This window comes from Prionailurus viverrinus, chromosome B2, assembly GCF_022837055.1.
Source record: "Prionailurus viverrinus isolate Anna chromosome B2, UM_Priviv_1.0, whole genome shotgun sequence".
Taxonomy (NCBI): Eukaryota; Metazoa; Chordata; class Mammalia; order Carnivora; family Felidae; genus Prionailurus; species Prionailurus viverrinus.
Window position 1 is genome coordinate 43,277,354 of NC_062565.1, and position 14,916 is coordinate 43,292,269.

General features: G+C 35.1%; 2 protein-coding genes across 9 annotated transcripts in view; one reads left to right on the plus strand and one right to left on the minus strand.

Moving 5' to 3' along the window:
* SUPT3H (SPT3 homolog, SAGA and STAGA complex component) overlaps nucleotides 1–14,916 on the minus strand; it is a 540,862-nt gene that overhangs the window by 514,574 nt on the left and 11,372 nt on the right. For all 4 annotated transcript variants that reach the window (XM_047858055.1, XM_047858052.1, XM_047858053.1 and 1 more), the window contains one exon: nucleotides 13,425–13,525. In XM_047858055.1, the coding sequence (XP_047714011.1) occupies nucleotides 13,425–13,525 (101 nt within the window). Of the gene's footprint in view, nucleotides 1–13,424; nucleotides 13,526–14,916 lie in introns of those variants that run through there.
* Nucleotides 1–14,916, plus strand: part of RUNX2 (RUNX family transcription factor 2) — a 326,243-nt gene that overhangs the window by 30,070 nt on the left and 281,257 nt on the right. The gene's annotated exons all lie outside the window — the stretch shown is intronic.

Here is a 14,916-nt window from a genome sequence, read left to right on the forward strand (position 1 = left end):
CCTTAAAGAAACCAAAAGATGGGGAGTAGGGTGGAGAGACTTCCATACTACGATCAACAAAGGGCCAATGCCTTTAATATATTAAAAGCTTCAGTAAACAATAGGGAAAAACAAGAACCCAGTAAAATTGTGCTAAGAATAGGAACAATTGCCCACAAATAAAGAAATATAAATGGCTAAAATATTTTCAAACTCAGTAGTCAAAGAAAAGCTGTAAAATAGCACAACTATTAAATATCAGAGAGAGATGGAGAGGGATATTCTCATAACTGCTGATGGAAATATAAATCAGTCCAATTTTCTTGGAAGAAAAATTAGGAAGTTACTATCAAAAAGGCTTTTAGATTCCAAAGTTCTTCTAAGATTTTAAGGTAATAGGTATCAAGATCTTATTACGTTATTTTTAATAAAAGTAGAAAAACTGGAAATAATCAAATGGTTCAATAACAAGGGATTAATAGCATGAAAGATATCTATATAATAATTGTCTAATAACATAGAAAGCGTTCACAGTATATTAAGTTGGGGGTGGAGAGAAGGAAGAGGACCAAAAATCACAGCAATAGCTAAAAATTACTAAAAACTTAAATAAATTATATCAGACACATAAACACACACCAAAGTATAAGACTCTCTCTTGGTAAGGGATTACAGATTGCTTTTGTTCCTTCTTTTTGTTTATCAGTATGAAGATCTTATTACCTTTTCTGAGTTAAGTAACACATTTAGAAGTTGCCTCAGTTTCCTTTGAATAATAAAGGGCTCCCTTGTGTTTATTTAGGCTCTCGAGTTCATCAAACAATAACTCAACTACAAAACACTAGAAGACCTTAAACACATTCTTTCTGTCTTCTGTTTATGTTGCTATGCAGAGGTCTCTTGATGCATTTTTTAAAAAATTTTTTTATTTAATAATAATTTTATGTTTATATTAAATATTTTATATTAAATTATATAAAATTTAATATATTTTTAATAATAAATAAGTTTATTTATTTTGAGAGACAGAGCAGAGGAGGGGTAGAGAGACAGGGAGAGAGAATCCTATGTAGGCTCAGTGCTGTCAGTGCAGAGCCTGATGCAGGGCTCAAACTCATGAACTGCGAGATCATGACCTGAGACAAAACCAAGAAAGAGCTGGACGCTTAACTGACTGAGCCACCCAGGCACCCCAAAACCTTTTTTAAATAAATACAAAAGAATGTCTGTAACATGTTACTCCATGTGTAAAAAGGAAAAATAAGAACATATTCATATGTGTTTATATGTGGACAAACTGGAAGAATACACAGGAAAGAAGTTGTAACTCAAAGGGTAAAAAACAGGCAACAATGTCAGGAAACAATGTTTCACTGAATAACTGTGACTATTTTTAAATGTGTGAATGTATTACCAATTAAAAACTAAACTGAAATAATTCTTTCATGACAATACATGTACTTAAAATCCATATGAATAAAAATATATATAAATGTGGGGCGCCTGGGTGGCTTGGTTGGTTAAGCGTCCGACTTCGGCTCAGGTCATGATCTCACGGTCTGTGAGTTCGAGCCCCGCATCGGGCTCTGTGCTGACAGCTCAGAGCCTGGAGCCTGTTTCGGATTCTGTGTCTCCCTCTCTCTCTGACCCTCCCCCGTTCATGTTCTGTCTCTCTCGGTCTCAAAAATGAATAAACGTTAAAAAAAAAAAAATTAAAAAAATATATATATATATATAAATGTAAGCAAATATAAATAAAACCACAAAAAACATCAAATACCCAAAGCAATCTTGAGAAAGAACAAAGCTGGAGGTATCACAAGCCCAGATTTCCAACTATACTACAAAGCTATAGTAATCAAAACAGTATGGTACTAGCAAAAAACACAGACACATAGACCAATGAAACAGGATGGAGAGTCCAGAGATAAACCCACATCTATATGGTCAATTAATCTATGACAAAAGAGGCAAGAGTGGAAAAGACAATGGGAAAAGACAGTCTTTTCAATACATGGTACAGGGAAAACGGGACATCTACATTCAAAATAAATTGACCCACTTTCTTACACCATACACAAAAATAAATTCAAAATGAATTAAAAATTAAATGTGAGACCTAAAACCATAAACTCCTAAAAGAAAACACGGGTAGTAATCTCTCAGACACTGGCCTTAGCAACATATCGATAGATACATCTCCTCCCACAAAGGAAAAAAAGGCAAAAACAAACTATTAGGACAACAACAATATATAAAAAGCTTTTGCACAGCAAAGGAAAACATCAATAGAACAAAAGGCAACCTAGTGAATGGAAGAAGATATTTGCAAATAATAGATGCAATAAGGGATTAATATCCAAAATATACCAAAAACTGACACAACTCAACATCAAAAAACCAAAAATCTGATGGAAAAAAAGGCAGAAGACCTGAATAGACATTTTTCCAAAGAATCCATACAGATGGCCAACAGACACATGAGAAGATGTTCAACATCACTAAGCATCAGAGAAATGCAAATTAAAAACAGTGAGATAACCTCACACCAGTCAGAATGGCTTGCATCAAAAAGAAACAGAGAGTCTTGGCAAGGATATGGAGAAAAAGGAACCTCATGCCTTGCTCCTAAGGATGTAAATTGGTGCAGCCACTGGAAAACAGTATGGAGGTTCTTCAAAAACTTAAAAATAGAAATATTATATGATCCGTAATTCTACTACTTGGTATTTACCCAAAGAAAATGAAAACACTAATTTGAAAAGATACAGGCACCCCTATGTTTACTGCAGCATTACTCACAATAGCTGAGGTATGGAAGCAACCCAAGTGTCCAACAGGTGAATGGATAAAGAAGATGTGGTATATATATACAATGGATTATTACTCAGCCATAAAAAATAATGAGGTCTTGCCATTTACAACAAGACGGATAGACCCAGAGGTACTACGTCAAGTGAAATAAGTCAAAGACTGTATGATTTCACATACATGTGGAATCTAAAAAACAAAACAGATGAATAAGTAAAACAACTGACTCATAAATATAGAGGAGAAACCGGTGGTTGCCAGAGGGGAAGCGGACTCAGCGATGGGCAAATAGATAAACAGATTAAGAGACAGAAACTTCGAATTATAAAATAAATTACTCATGGAGATGAGAAGTACATCATAGGGATTATGGCCAATAATACTATAATAACGTTGTATGGTGATAGATGGTGTCTACACTTATCATGATGAGCACTGAGTAATATATAGAATTATTAAATCATGTTGTACACCTGAAACTAACAATATTGTGAATTTACTTCAATTATATATTGATTTACATATAAATAAATGTAAACATACATATGTCACATTACTCAATATTGGTAAGGTATATATTATATACACTATTGGTAGAATTACATTTCATTAAACCCTTTATGGAAGGTCAACAAAAACCTTAAAAGAATTAGTCCTAACAAAATATCCAGTCACACGCTCAAAGATACACACATGCATACACACACACACACACACACACACACACACACACACAGAGTGCAGAGATAGAGAGAAAACACTGGGTGGGGGAGAAGAGAAAAAAGGAGGGGAATAGCTCTATATCTGTATATAATGAAAGTTCATTACAATTCTATCTGTAATGCTGAAATATTAGAAAAATACACACTGCAGCTATTAAGATAATGACATTAAATATATTTATCAATATGGAAAGAGCTTATGGTATTATACAAGTAAAAATCCAAGTTATACAATAGCAGTTACAATATGAGCTTTTGGTGTTTATTTTTTATATGCATTGGAAAGGAACTAGAAAGATAAATACCAAAGCATTAACAGTGCTTTAACCCAGTGAGTTTAAAATGTTCTTTAGGTTCTTTCTATATCTCCGGATATCTTTTCTTTTCAGAAAAAAACATGAACTGCTTCTATAATAAGGAAATATAAAAGACATTTCATTTTAAATAAAATGTAGATATAATAATTCCTACCCATAATATTTCCATGGTTTTAGGGTTTAGGTTTTAGGGTTTTAGGGTTTTTTTGGCGGGGGTGGGTAAGGGAGGTTATTTTGTTCTTAATATATAAAACCCACCAACACAGAAGTGAACCAAGATCTCGCGACTGCAAATCTACAACCCTTTCCACTGTATCATGCTATGTAAATCACTCAGATGTGGCATTATCGTCCTTTATATTAATTTACCCTTTAAATTACTCACATTTTATTATATTACAAATTCCAGATAAGTTTTACTGTATATTAAAAACAGATATTACCTCTGTTCATATCCTTCCAAAGGATTAGAGATATACAGGATATTATGAAACCCAAATTCTAGGTTGGAAGAGGCAGAATAAAAAAATACAGTATTTGACTTAGAAATGGGTTGTACTCCAAGTTTGACTGAGTGTATTTCCAAACAAAAAGAATGCTGTTTTTGTTGAAGAAATAAGTATCAATTGATTGCCAGACCAGCCCAAAAAGTTTAATTTAACCCATAATTGGCAGAAATATATTACCAGTGCATTGTTATCCCTATTAGACACACATTCCTAACCCACGTAAAACAGGAATAGGGAAAAGTCACAAAAGGCTACGAACACTGTTCCAGCCATGGTAAAATATATTGTTCTTTCAAGACAGAGAAATCAATGAGAAAAAAAGAGGAAGAAAGCAGTCAAAGATTAAGGGTTGGTTCTCACTTCTCTTCCCTAGAACAGTGGTTTGTAAACTATATTCTGTCCCAGGAAAAAAAAACGGTTATGCCACTCAGAAAACCTAATGACTATAGTATTCTCAAAAAGGCACATGATATTTTAAGATTTTCTAAATATCTATGCAGTGATGTCAAAAAATATACATTTGCAAAAGGTAGCACACTCATACCAATATATAAATTTTTGTGATGTATCTTAGTATATCAAAAACATATACAAACATATTAATATATATGTTAACATGTTAAAATACATCACAAAATAAATCAATTCTCATGTCCTTGGATGTAATGCAAAACTACGTATCAGTCTCACACCTAGAGAATCAATCAGAGCTGTGTGTCAGCCAACTTAAAAATGGTCATGAAACCTTAGACCCAACAAACTATCGACTAAAAAAGATTCATTCCCTTATATTAAAAATCTATTATTATTTTATATGAAATTATATCTTTTTCATTTTAGGAATCATTTACATCCTGTATCAACAGACTTTATTGTTAGGAGGTAATCAATACGTGATAGTAGATATCAAATTTTCATTTCCTATCCAAAATTACTAACCACTTTCTGATGTATTTGCTGTACTAAAGAATCCATTTTTACCCACTACTATTTTTAAGATTTTTGTTTGTGTTTTTAAAGTAATCTCTACACCCAGCCTGGGGCTTGAACACACAACTCCCAGATCAAGAGTCGTACACTCTACCGACTTAACCAGCCAGGCGCCCCTACCCACTACTGTTCCTAAAGATTAATTTTGAATTTGGTACGTTTAAAAATAACAAGTTTTCAAAATCTCAGCATGTTAAAAAAATGACTTGACTTGGGGCGCCTGGGTGGCGCAGTCGGTTAAGCGTCCGACTTCAGCCAGGTCACGATCTCGCAGTCCGTGAGTTCGAGCCCCGCGTCGGGCTCTGGGCTGATGGCTCAGAGCCTGGAGCCTGTTTCCGATTCTGTGTCTCCCTCTCTCTCTGCCCCTCCCCCATTCATGCTCTGTCTCTCTCTGTCTTAAAAATAAATAAACGTTGAAAAAAAATTAAAAAAAAAAAAAAAAAAAAAATGACTTGACTTAATACTTCATAACATAATGCTAACTTTGCAGCTACCAGTAATTCTGCAAATCTAGCTAAATGCACATTGGCATGATAATCAAGTACAACACAATACGTTCAGAGTTATAGTCGTGGGATTTTCAGTAAGACAAAGAACATATAAATTCACAAAGGAACATTTTTAAGCAATTAACAAACACTTCAGTATTAATTATCCGTACTTTCTATAGAACGGAACATTAATGTAACATTAAACTTCACAATCAAATCTGACCTGCCAAAGTAACCAAAAATTAATATCCCCAAATCTTTAAAGAACTGTGGGACAATGACAGCCACAATAAAAGAGGAAGAAGTAAAAAGTAAAACTGGTAACAGCACTTAAAAGTAAATATTAAATAAAAAAAAAAAAGTCATAACATGTAGTATGTATTTTCCCAATTTCGGTAAAAATATAAGCAAGCATCCCAGAAAAGTAGTAGTCCATGTATAATTTGTATTTTCCATATTTCTTTTAGGTTGTCAAATATACTCATTTAATGTATTCAGTAGGCACATGTGTTTAGTGGCTATCGTATTGGAGAGCACAAAAATAGAAATTTCCATCACCGCAGACAGTTCTACTGGACAACAGGCTATAATGTAGACAAATCATTTTTCTCTATGATTATAAAAATTATTCCCATAAAACTGCAAACATCTGCCCCTACACTTACATTTTTATAAGTTTCCTAATCATATGTTGATGATACATTTTTTTGTTTTTCTTGAGTTGTTTTTAAGTTTTTTTTAGTGTTTATTTTTGAGACACAGTATGAGCAGGGAGGAGCAGAGAAAGCAGGAGACACAGAATCTAAAGCAGGCTCCAGGCTCTGAGCTGTCAGCACAGAGCCTGACGCGGGGCACGAACTCACAAACCTGAGATCATGACCTGAGCGAAGTCGGCCGCTTAACCCACTGAGCCACCCAGGCGCCCGCCCCTTTTTTTAAGTTTTTTTAATGTTTGTTTATTTTTGAGAGAGAGACAGAGACCAAATGCAAGCAGGGGAGGGGCAGAGAGAGAGGGAGACACAGAAAACAAAGCAGGCTCCAGGCTCTCTGCTGTCAGCACAGAGCCCGACGTGGGGTTTGAACCCACTAACCTCGAGCTCATGACCTGAGCCGAAGCCAGACACCCAACCAACTGAGCCACCCAGACACCCCAGCTGATAACATTTTTTATAAGATGATGGCAACAACTAACAGGAGAGTATGTACTATGTGCCAGGAACAAGAACTATGCGCTTTGACTCGGTATCTCATTTCATCTTCAAATAAACCCTATGAAGTAGATGCAAGTCCACAATCCCTTATCTGAGAAATGTACTTCAAATTTGGAAGCTTTTCAGGTTTTAGAAAGGATAGTGTAAATAAATCATATGCTAGATGCTCTCCCTCTCCCCCTCTTTCTCTGTCTCTACCTCTCCCCAGCTCGCATGTGCTCTCTCTCTCAAAATAAATAAACATTAAAAAAGGGTGGGGGGGGCACCTGGGTGGGAGTGTCAGTTAGGTGTCTGACTAGATTTCAGCCCGTCATGATCTCATGGTTCATCGGATGGAGCCCTGGGTCAGGCTCTACACCGACAGCATGGAGCCTGCTTGGGATTCTCCCTCTCTTTGCCTCTCCCCTGCTCGAGCTCTCCCTCTCTCAAAATAAGTAAATAAGCATTAAAAAAAAAAAAAAAAATATATATATATATATATACATGCATATGACACTCTCAGAGTCTAGGCAAGCGCTCAGGAACACAGTGGAATGCATGAATGTTCACACTAAAGACAAGTGAAGTCTATACACAACTGTGTATCTGCTAGGTCCTGGTTCACCATCAAACTAGCTCAGAACCAGTATTCCCATTCTCCAGTCTCGTAATTTGCAACTACACTGCAATTTTAGAATGACGAATCTATGAATTTTTACCTATTTTTCCCTACCTTACTAAGAATATTCAATATATAAAATTACCAAAATGACTGTTTCTCTGAATTTTAAGGATTCGTTTCTAAGAGTGAGCAACACGTTTTTCTCCCTAATTAGAGACACACATACTATCCTCAACTCAGGCCTACTAACTTTCTTTTCATGAGATAACTGATAGAGGTATTTCAGCACAAATTCAAAACTGTATTTTGTCCCATTTATAAGATGACACACTTGTTCAATGCAAGGACTTCATTCAGTTGCATGTAGCAACTTAAACATTTCCTTATTTTTATTTCTGAAAGGAAAAGAAGTATAACCAACTTTCAGTTACACAGCGCTTTTGCGTTCCCAATCGGCTTTAGCATTTTCTCACTTTCAAAAGGAAAGATTGTGACCCATTTCAAATAATTTGAAAATCCTCATTATTGTTGTATCTATAAACCAATGTATATATTAAAATATTCCAAATAGATGCATTCCACAAAAAGTACAAGGATAAGTTCATCCACGTATTTCAGTGTAATTTAAATTATCAGGAATCAGGAATTAAAGTATTAGTTAATAGTGATAAAATAGAAAAGGTACATTTAAATATTCACATTATGTTAAATATTACATTAAATATTCAACCACGTAGCCATATCCAAAATTATGACATATCACAAACAGGAGCATCCAATAAGAAGCATGTAAGTAATAAATATACAATTTCAATGAAAAATTATACTTTCTCTTCGTTACTGACATGGCCTTGCTTAAAGCGATTTGGTGGTCAGGTATAGGAAACTGAAATAAATGCTATGAGTATATGAAAATAACATCCCAATACTTCTTATAAAAATTAGACCTCATTACTAATAACACTAATTAATACTAATAATTCAGCTTTATCATTACTTCATTACAGTACACTACTCACACATAAATTAATAAACATTCATTTGTAAACTAAATTTCATAGATCAGAATCAAAGTTCTATTGACTGAAATGTAGTTTAGCATAATACATCAAAGCACAGACTCTGATGGAGTTACACTCCCAGGCTTAAACACCAGGTTTTGCCACTTATTATAATGGCAATTTTTTGCAAGTTACTAACTTTTGTGTCTCCATTTCTTCCTCTAATCTGTGAGAGGGGAGTAACAGTATTCACCTCATGGTGAATATGTGTGAAGATTAAATGAAATGGGGGGGATGGGGGGGTGGGCCTGGGTGGCCCAGTCGGTTAAGCGCCCGATTTCGGCTCAGGTCATGATCTCGCAGTTCGTGAGTTCCAGCTCCGCCCTGGGCTTTGTGCTGACGGCTCAGAGCCTGGAGCCTGCTTCAGATCTGTGTCTCCCTCTCTCTCTGTCCCTGCCCTGCTCGCATGCTGTCTCTCTCTCTCAAAAATAAACATTTAAAAAAAAAAAATGAAAGAAAGAAACGAAATGGTATATGGAAGCATTCAGGAAGTGCCTGGTACACATTATGCTCTACACAAGCATTCACTATGATCATCAGTATTATTAAAGCATCCCTGAAGGTGTAATAAATGTCAGCACTGTTTACCTTTAAGAATTTTTCTCCAATTTCCTAAAAAACTTAAACACAGTAGGGAAACTCAATATTTGAAGCAACCCTGTGTGAGTTTAATGAACATCTATTACTAATTCCTATGTTTACATATCAGGTCTCTTTAAAGACAGATTAGCGTGAGGATAGAACTGGGAACAGAATTCTCTCACAGCTCAAAACTTATAATGTTAAATAATAGCCAAAAGATACCATTTTACATAGACAACTCTGCCCTAGTCTAACGCAGCAATGAATAAACAGATTTTGCTATATACCTCAAAAATTCCCAGGAAAAGAAGCAAATCTTACTGTACTAGTTCAGTTTGGGACATACTAAGTTTGAGATGCTCACAGAATACTTAAAGGATACTCCAGGAAGCAGTCAGAAGCACAGACTTCAGGAAGCTTACCCTCAGAAGGTCATCACTCCCTCCCTTGTACTACCATGAAATTAATTGCTCACATCCTATCACATGACAGTCACGTGTCTCCACAACGCTTCTCTATTCCTGCACTATTCTGAAGGCATTTAGCTACCACCAGATAGGAGGCCAATAAATGTTGGTTTTTAAAAATGCAAAACTTGCACAATTGTACAGTTAAGAGAGTGAATTTTATTGTATATAAAAAAACACTCCTGAATAAAAAAATTTCTTTTCAATCTGTGAACTTTAAATATGAATGAAAGTTTCATTTGGAAGAATTCTTATAAAATGTAAGTAACGTGTAAACACAAAACCATTATTTTTTTTTAATTTAGTTGCATGAGAATCACTAAATGCTACCAAGCAGTGAAACCTGGCATCATCACCAGGTCAAAAACCTGACAAAGTATAATATAACAAGGCAAGAAATATATAAATGAGTAAAATAAAGAAGAAAATATCCAATGAAAACTCCTTGAAGTGCTCTTAATCAAAATTCTTAAGAAGTTTGTTAAAATACCTGCAATGTGGATTGAAAAGATTTCACTTTGTAATTTACAGGCTACTTGAGTTCAGTAACTTAAAAATGAAAAGCCTCTTGGGCCCTCCCAGCACACATTACTCAAAGAGCTGTGATAAGAAACATACAGCAAATGTGCTGAGTTATATGCACTCGGTAAGGGAAAGCTGCTTGTCATCCCCAACCCACCAACTCTTTGATGGCTCGTCCTTTAGTTTAAAATCTGTAGAACACTTCCTAAAGAATACTTCACTGGTAGAATTTACAACACAAACTTAAAATATGGTCAATTCTCTCAAGGCGCTAACAGTACAGACCAGCTGCCAGTTCTATATTTGATCAGGACAATGTCATTTGTGTTTCACAATTAGACACCTTTCACAGTGCAACTATCCCCTGGAAATGATACCACAATACTGTTGCTTATTTAGAGGGCAGGGAGCCAAGAGAAAAACAGCTCATTAGCGGTGAAATGACAGCAGAAGATTAAAAAACAGCAATACAGGGGCACCTGGGTGGCTCAGTCAGTTAAGCGTCTGACTTTGGCTCAGGACATGATCTCACTGTCCACGGGTTCAAGCCCCGTGTCAGGCTCTGTGCTAACAGCCTAGAGCCTGGGGCCTGCTTCAGATTCTGTCTCCCACTCTCCCTGCACCTCCCCTGCTCACTCACTCCCTCTCACAAAAACAAATAAACATTTTTAAAAAATAAATAAAAACAGCAATACAATACAAACAGGCTGAACAGAACTGGCAGGGGTTGGGGGGACACAAGAGGGTAAGGATTCACAGAATGAAATTCCTATAACACAAAATAAACATGAATACTTAGGGCTGCACTTCACATGTGAAATAAGCAACAATAAATGTATACTTATTCTTATATAATCAAAAGCCTAAAAACCTTACACCAATAAAAAACATTGGTAAATTTGAAAAGTTTCCCCCAATTTGGGCCCTTTTTTTGTGTTCTATGAAGCAATTCATAAGGGGAAAAAAATAACTTCAGACTATAAATGATGAATGTAACTATTAGGAATGGTCTCTCTAAGAGGTCTGAAATAGAAGGAAAATGTACATTTCTTCCAAAGCTGTAGCCAACAATAACTTTTGCATTCTGAATCCAGCTTAAGCACATTAGTTGAGAAGATGTTTGCAAAAGTATTTAATAAGAAAGTGCTGAATTTAGCTTTTATTTTTTTCTGTTTTCTTAAGTGGCCTGCAGTCTATCAAATGCACTAAGAAGAACCTCTCCTAAGTATAAATGACAAAAGGAAATACAGCTTTCTTACAGAGAGCTGTTTCTATAGACCAGGTAAACCTTTTCTGTAAAGGGCCATACAGTAAATATTTTCAGCTTTACAGGCCACATGGTCTCTGTCACAAATACTCTGTCATATAGCATGAAAGCAGTGACAGATAGCAAATGAGCATGGATGTGGTCCAATAAAATCTTCTTTTCAAAAGCAGGCAGCCAGTCCATGGGCCCATGACCATAGTGTGCTGACCTATGCTACAGACCTTATTTTTTATTTACAACAAATATATTGTTTTAATAAATACCGCCAACTTTAAAATATGATGTCTGGGAATTGCTTTAAAATACTGTACGAAAGAAAAGTAGACAGTAGGGAGAAAGGTTAAGCAGGACTAGCAAAACACAACTATTGTTAAAATTGGATGATGGATGCATGGAGTTCATTATCCGACTCTCTTATGAGTTTGAAATTAAAAAGCTTTTAAAAACACAAAGTATGAACCAGCTCTACAAGAAAATGAATTTCTTCACTTTACTGTAAACCTTCTAAAGCACATTTGATATTCTGAAACATAATTAACAGAATGCAATATAAAATATTCTTAATGTAAATCTACAAAACTAAAATGAAAATGCTTATCATATAAAAATTATACCAGCATAAAACCCTTAACATTTTCCATAATTTGAAACCCAGGTTCACCTCATACAACTCTTAAATTAATATACTAAGTTTATTCTCATCTTATCTAACAAAATATGTTATCAATTTCTGGTTTAAGAATATAATTATTTTCATAGGGGGTATGCTATTTATGTTAACATGTAATAGGTATACTATTTTGCAAGTAAATACTAATTTTTTATTCCTCAGTTTTAAACTCTGGGCAATAAATATTAACGGATTAAAACCCACATAAACAAATGCTGCTTAAGGTCTTCAACAACTAAGAGTGTAAAAGGAACCTCACACCAAAAGGTTTGAGAACCTACGACCTAAACGTTCTCAGTGCTGTCTAAAGTTATGTTTATCAAGCATATGAACAGCCTACGTATCTGAACAATAATCATCACACAATAGCATTAACTCTCTATGAAGGCTACCAATATACACCCACAAGAGGAAGATACTTAAACCTTCCACAGAAACATTCTTTTCAAATTGCCCAGTATGTCACAAATAATGTATCTACAGGAAAAGAAGAGTTCTAATGTGTTGTCCCACTTATGCGAGTAATTGTCTCCTGAACTAAGAATAAACTAAAACGAATATATGGCAGCAGACATTTCTAATAAATATGCTACCTCCCCTCAAATCAAGATTTGCCATGTCACTCAATGCAAGAAACAAGAAATTAAGCTAAAAAGAGTCTTAAGGAAAGAATGATTTCCACATTAAGGAAAGAATGTGCAATTTCTCAAAAAGACCACACGTGGTTTTTAGATGTTCTATGTTTTTTCTCAACATTCAGCAACACAGTGATTTCAAATATTATCAAAACTAAAAAGTAATTTAAATTAGGCTCATGGAATTATTATGATACTTGAGGAAAAACAGAGAACCTCTCTGTGAAAACATTTCAACTATCCAAGAATATAATCAACCTCAAAGTCCTCTAAATCTAAAACTAAAATAGTAATAAACAATCCATAACACAGATCTGAGCAGAGAATCATAACGAGAGCAAACAGACTTATGTGATTCTTTTATAAAGATGAACCAGAACTTATTTTTCAAATACAGCACTCCTGGAGCATTATTAACCTATTTTGCCCCTTCTACATATGGCTATTTAAACCGTGAAGAGACTATTCCATTTTTACTTCGTTAAGTATACATTTCAAAGTTAAGTTTTAGAAATTTTGTTATTTCTATTGTCTTTCATCAAATGAATAAACTTGAATAGTAGGAAGTGTGATGCAGAGACATACTCACATCATACTCTGTAATTCTGCTGCAAAGCTTACCGACTTCCCCGCACTTCTTCCACTACTTGAAGTGGCAGCAGACATTGGGCTGGCTGCAGTATTATTCATCTAAATAAAAAAGAAATAAGGCTTACAAAATGTATTTAACTACAAACAAATGCATGGAGAGTGGAAGCAATTATAAATTACTTCAAAAGTATAGAAAATTTTAAATTTCTAATTTTTACATAAATCTGATTTGTTCCTATTAATATTCTTTATTAAATGAAATAGCAAAAAGGAAAAACTGCTTAGTCGAATATGATATCAAAAATTACCGACTTAAGCGATAAACCTTTTAGTACAAATTTTACAATAAATAATGGAAACAAAAGAGTCATGAAATAACAGAACTCCATGGTTTCCAAATACGTTCCAGGGAGCCCTAAGGTTCACTGGCAATATTTCAGGGAGCTCCCAAGTTGTCTCTAAGCACACCCACCCAGTCCCATCCAGAACAACAGAACAACTCTGATTTTTCTATTCATGTACTCGGGTTCCAAGTGAGCGTTAATACAAAGAACTGCACAGCTGCAAAACACAAAATTAGAAAACCAATGCATAACCTAACCCCCATTTGAACCAAACCCTAAAATATAAATAATAAAGTCAATCAGCACATCAGAAGTAAGTAGTGTGATATTTTATCTTATGGTTAACTAACTCATCAATTTAAAATGTGACTTTTCCCCCAATAAAATTAAGCCGATGCATAATAGGAAAACTAGATGCCAAACCTAATATATGCTGTTTTATTTAATGCATGTGGCAGTCCTATAAACAAGAATTAGTGAAAATAACATCACAATAAAAGTAGATAAAAGCCTCAACTATTACTCGGTAAGTGCTCAATAAATGTTAGCTATTATTTTGTATGTCCATATAAATGTTGCAATATAATTTCCTTACAATAAAAATAATTTGCAGATTTGAACATATGATAAAAGAAAGTAGTACTGGGGCGCCCGGGTGGCTCATTTGGTTTGGTGTCTGAATCTTGATTTTGGGTTCAGGTCATGATCTCATGGTTCATGGGATCAAGGCCCACACCAGGCTCTGTGCCGGCAGCTCCAAGCCTGCTTGGGATTCTGCGCCTCTCTCTCTGCCTCGCCCCCTTGCATGCATGCACGCGCGCATGCAAAATAAATAAACTTTAAAAAAGAAAAGAAGAAGCTTTTGAGAAGTCAACAGGACAGAGGACTAAGATAAACAGCAGGCTAGCTGGTTGGCTAGATCTGAGTGTCACAATATCCTTCTGTGGCAAAGCCAACTATCTGCCAACAGAAGTCATGGTCTAGTTAGAGGGCCCTTAGGGCCAGGCCAAATGCAAGAGCAAAGAAAAACAAGGGAAAAAGTTTCACTCAAACTGAGCCTGAAAACCAAAATTCTAAAGCACATAAAAAAGCTGATGCTATTAAAGACCATAAACTTGTGTTAAGCCTGATTTCTTTTCCACAAAG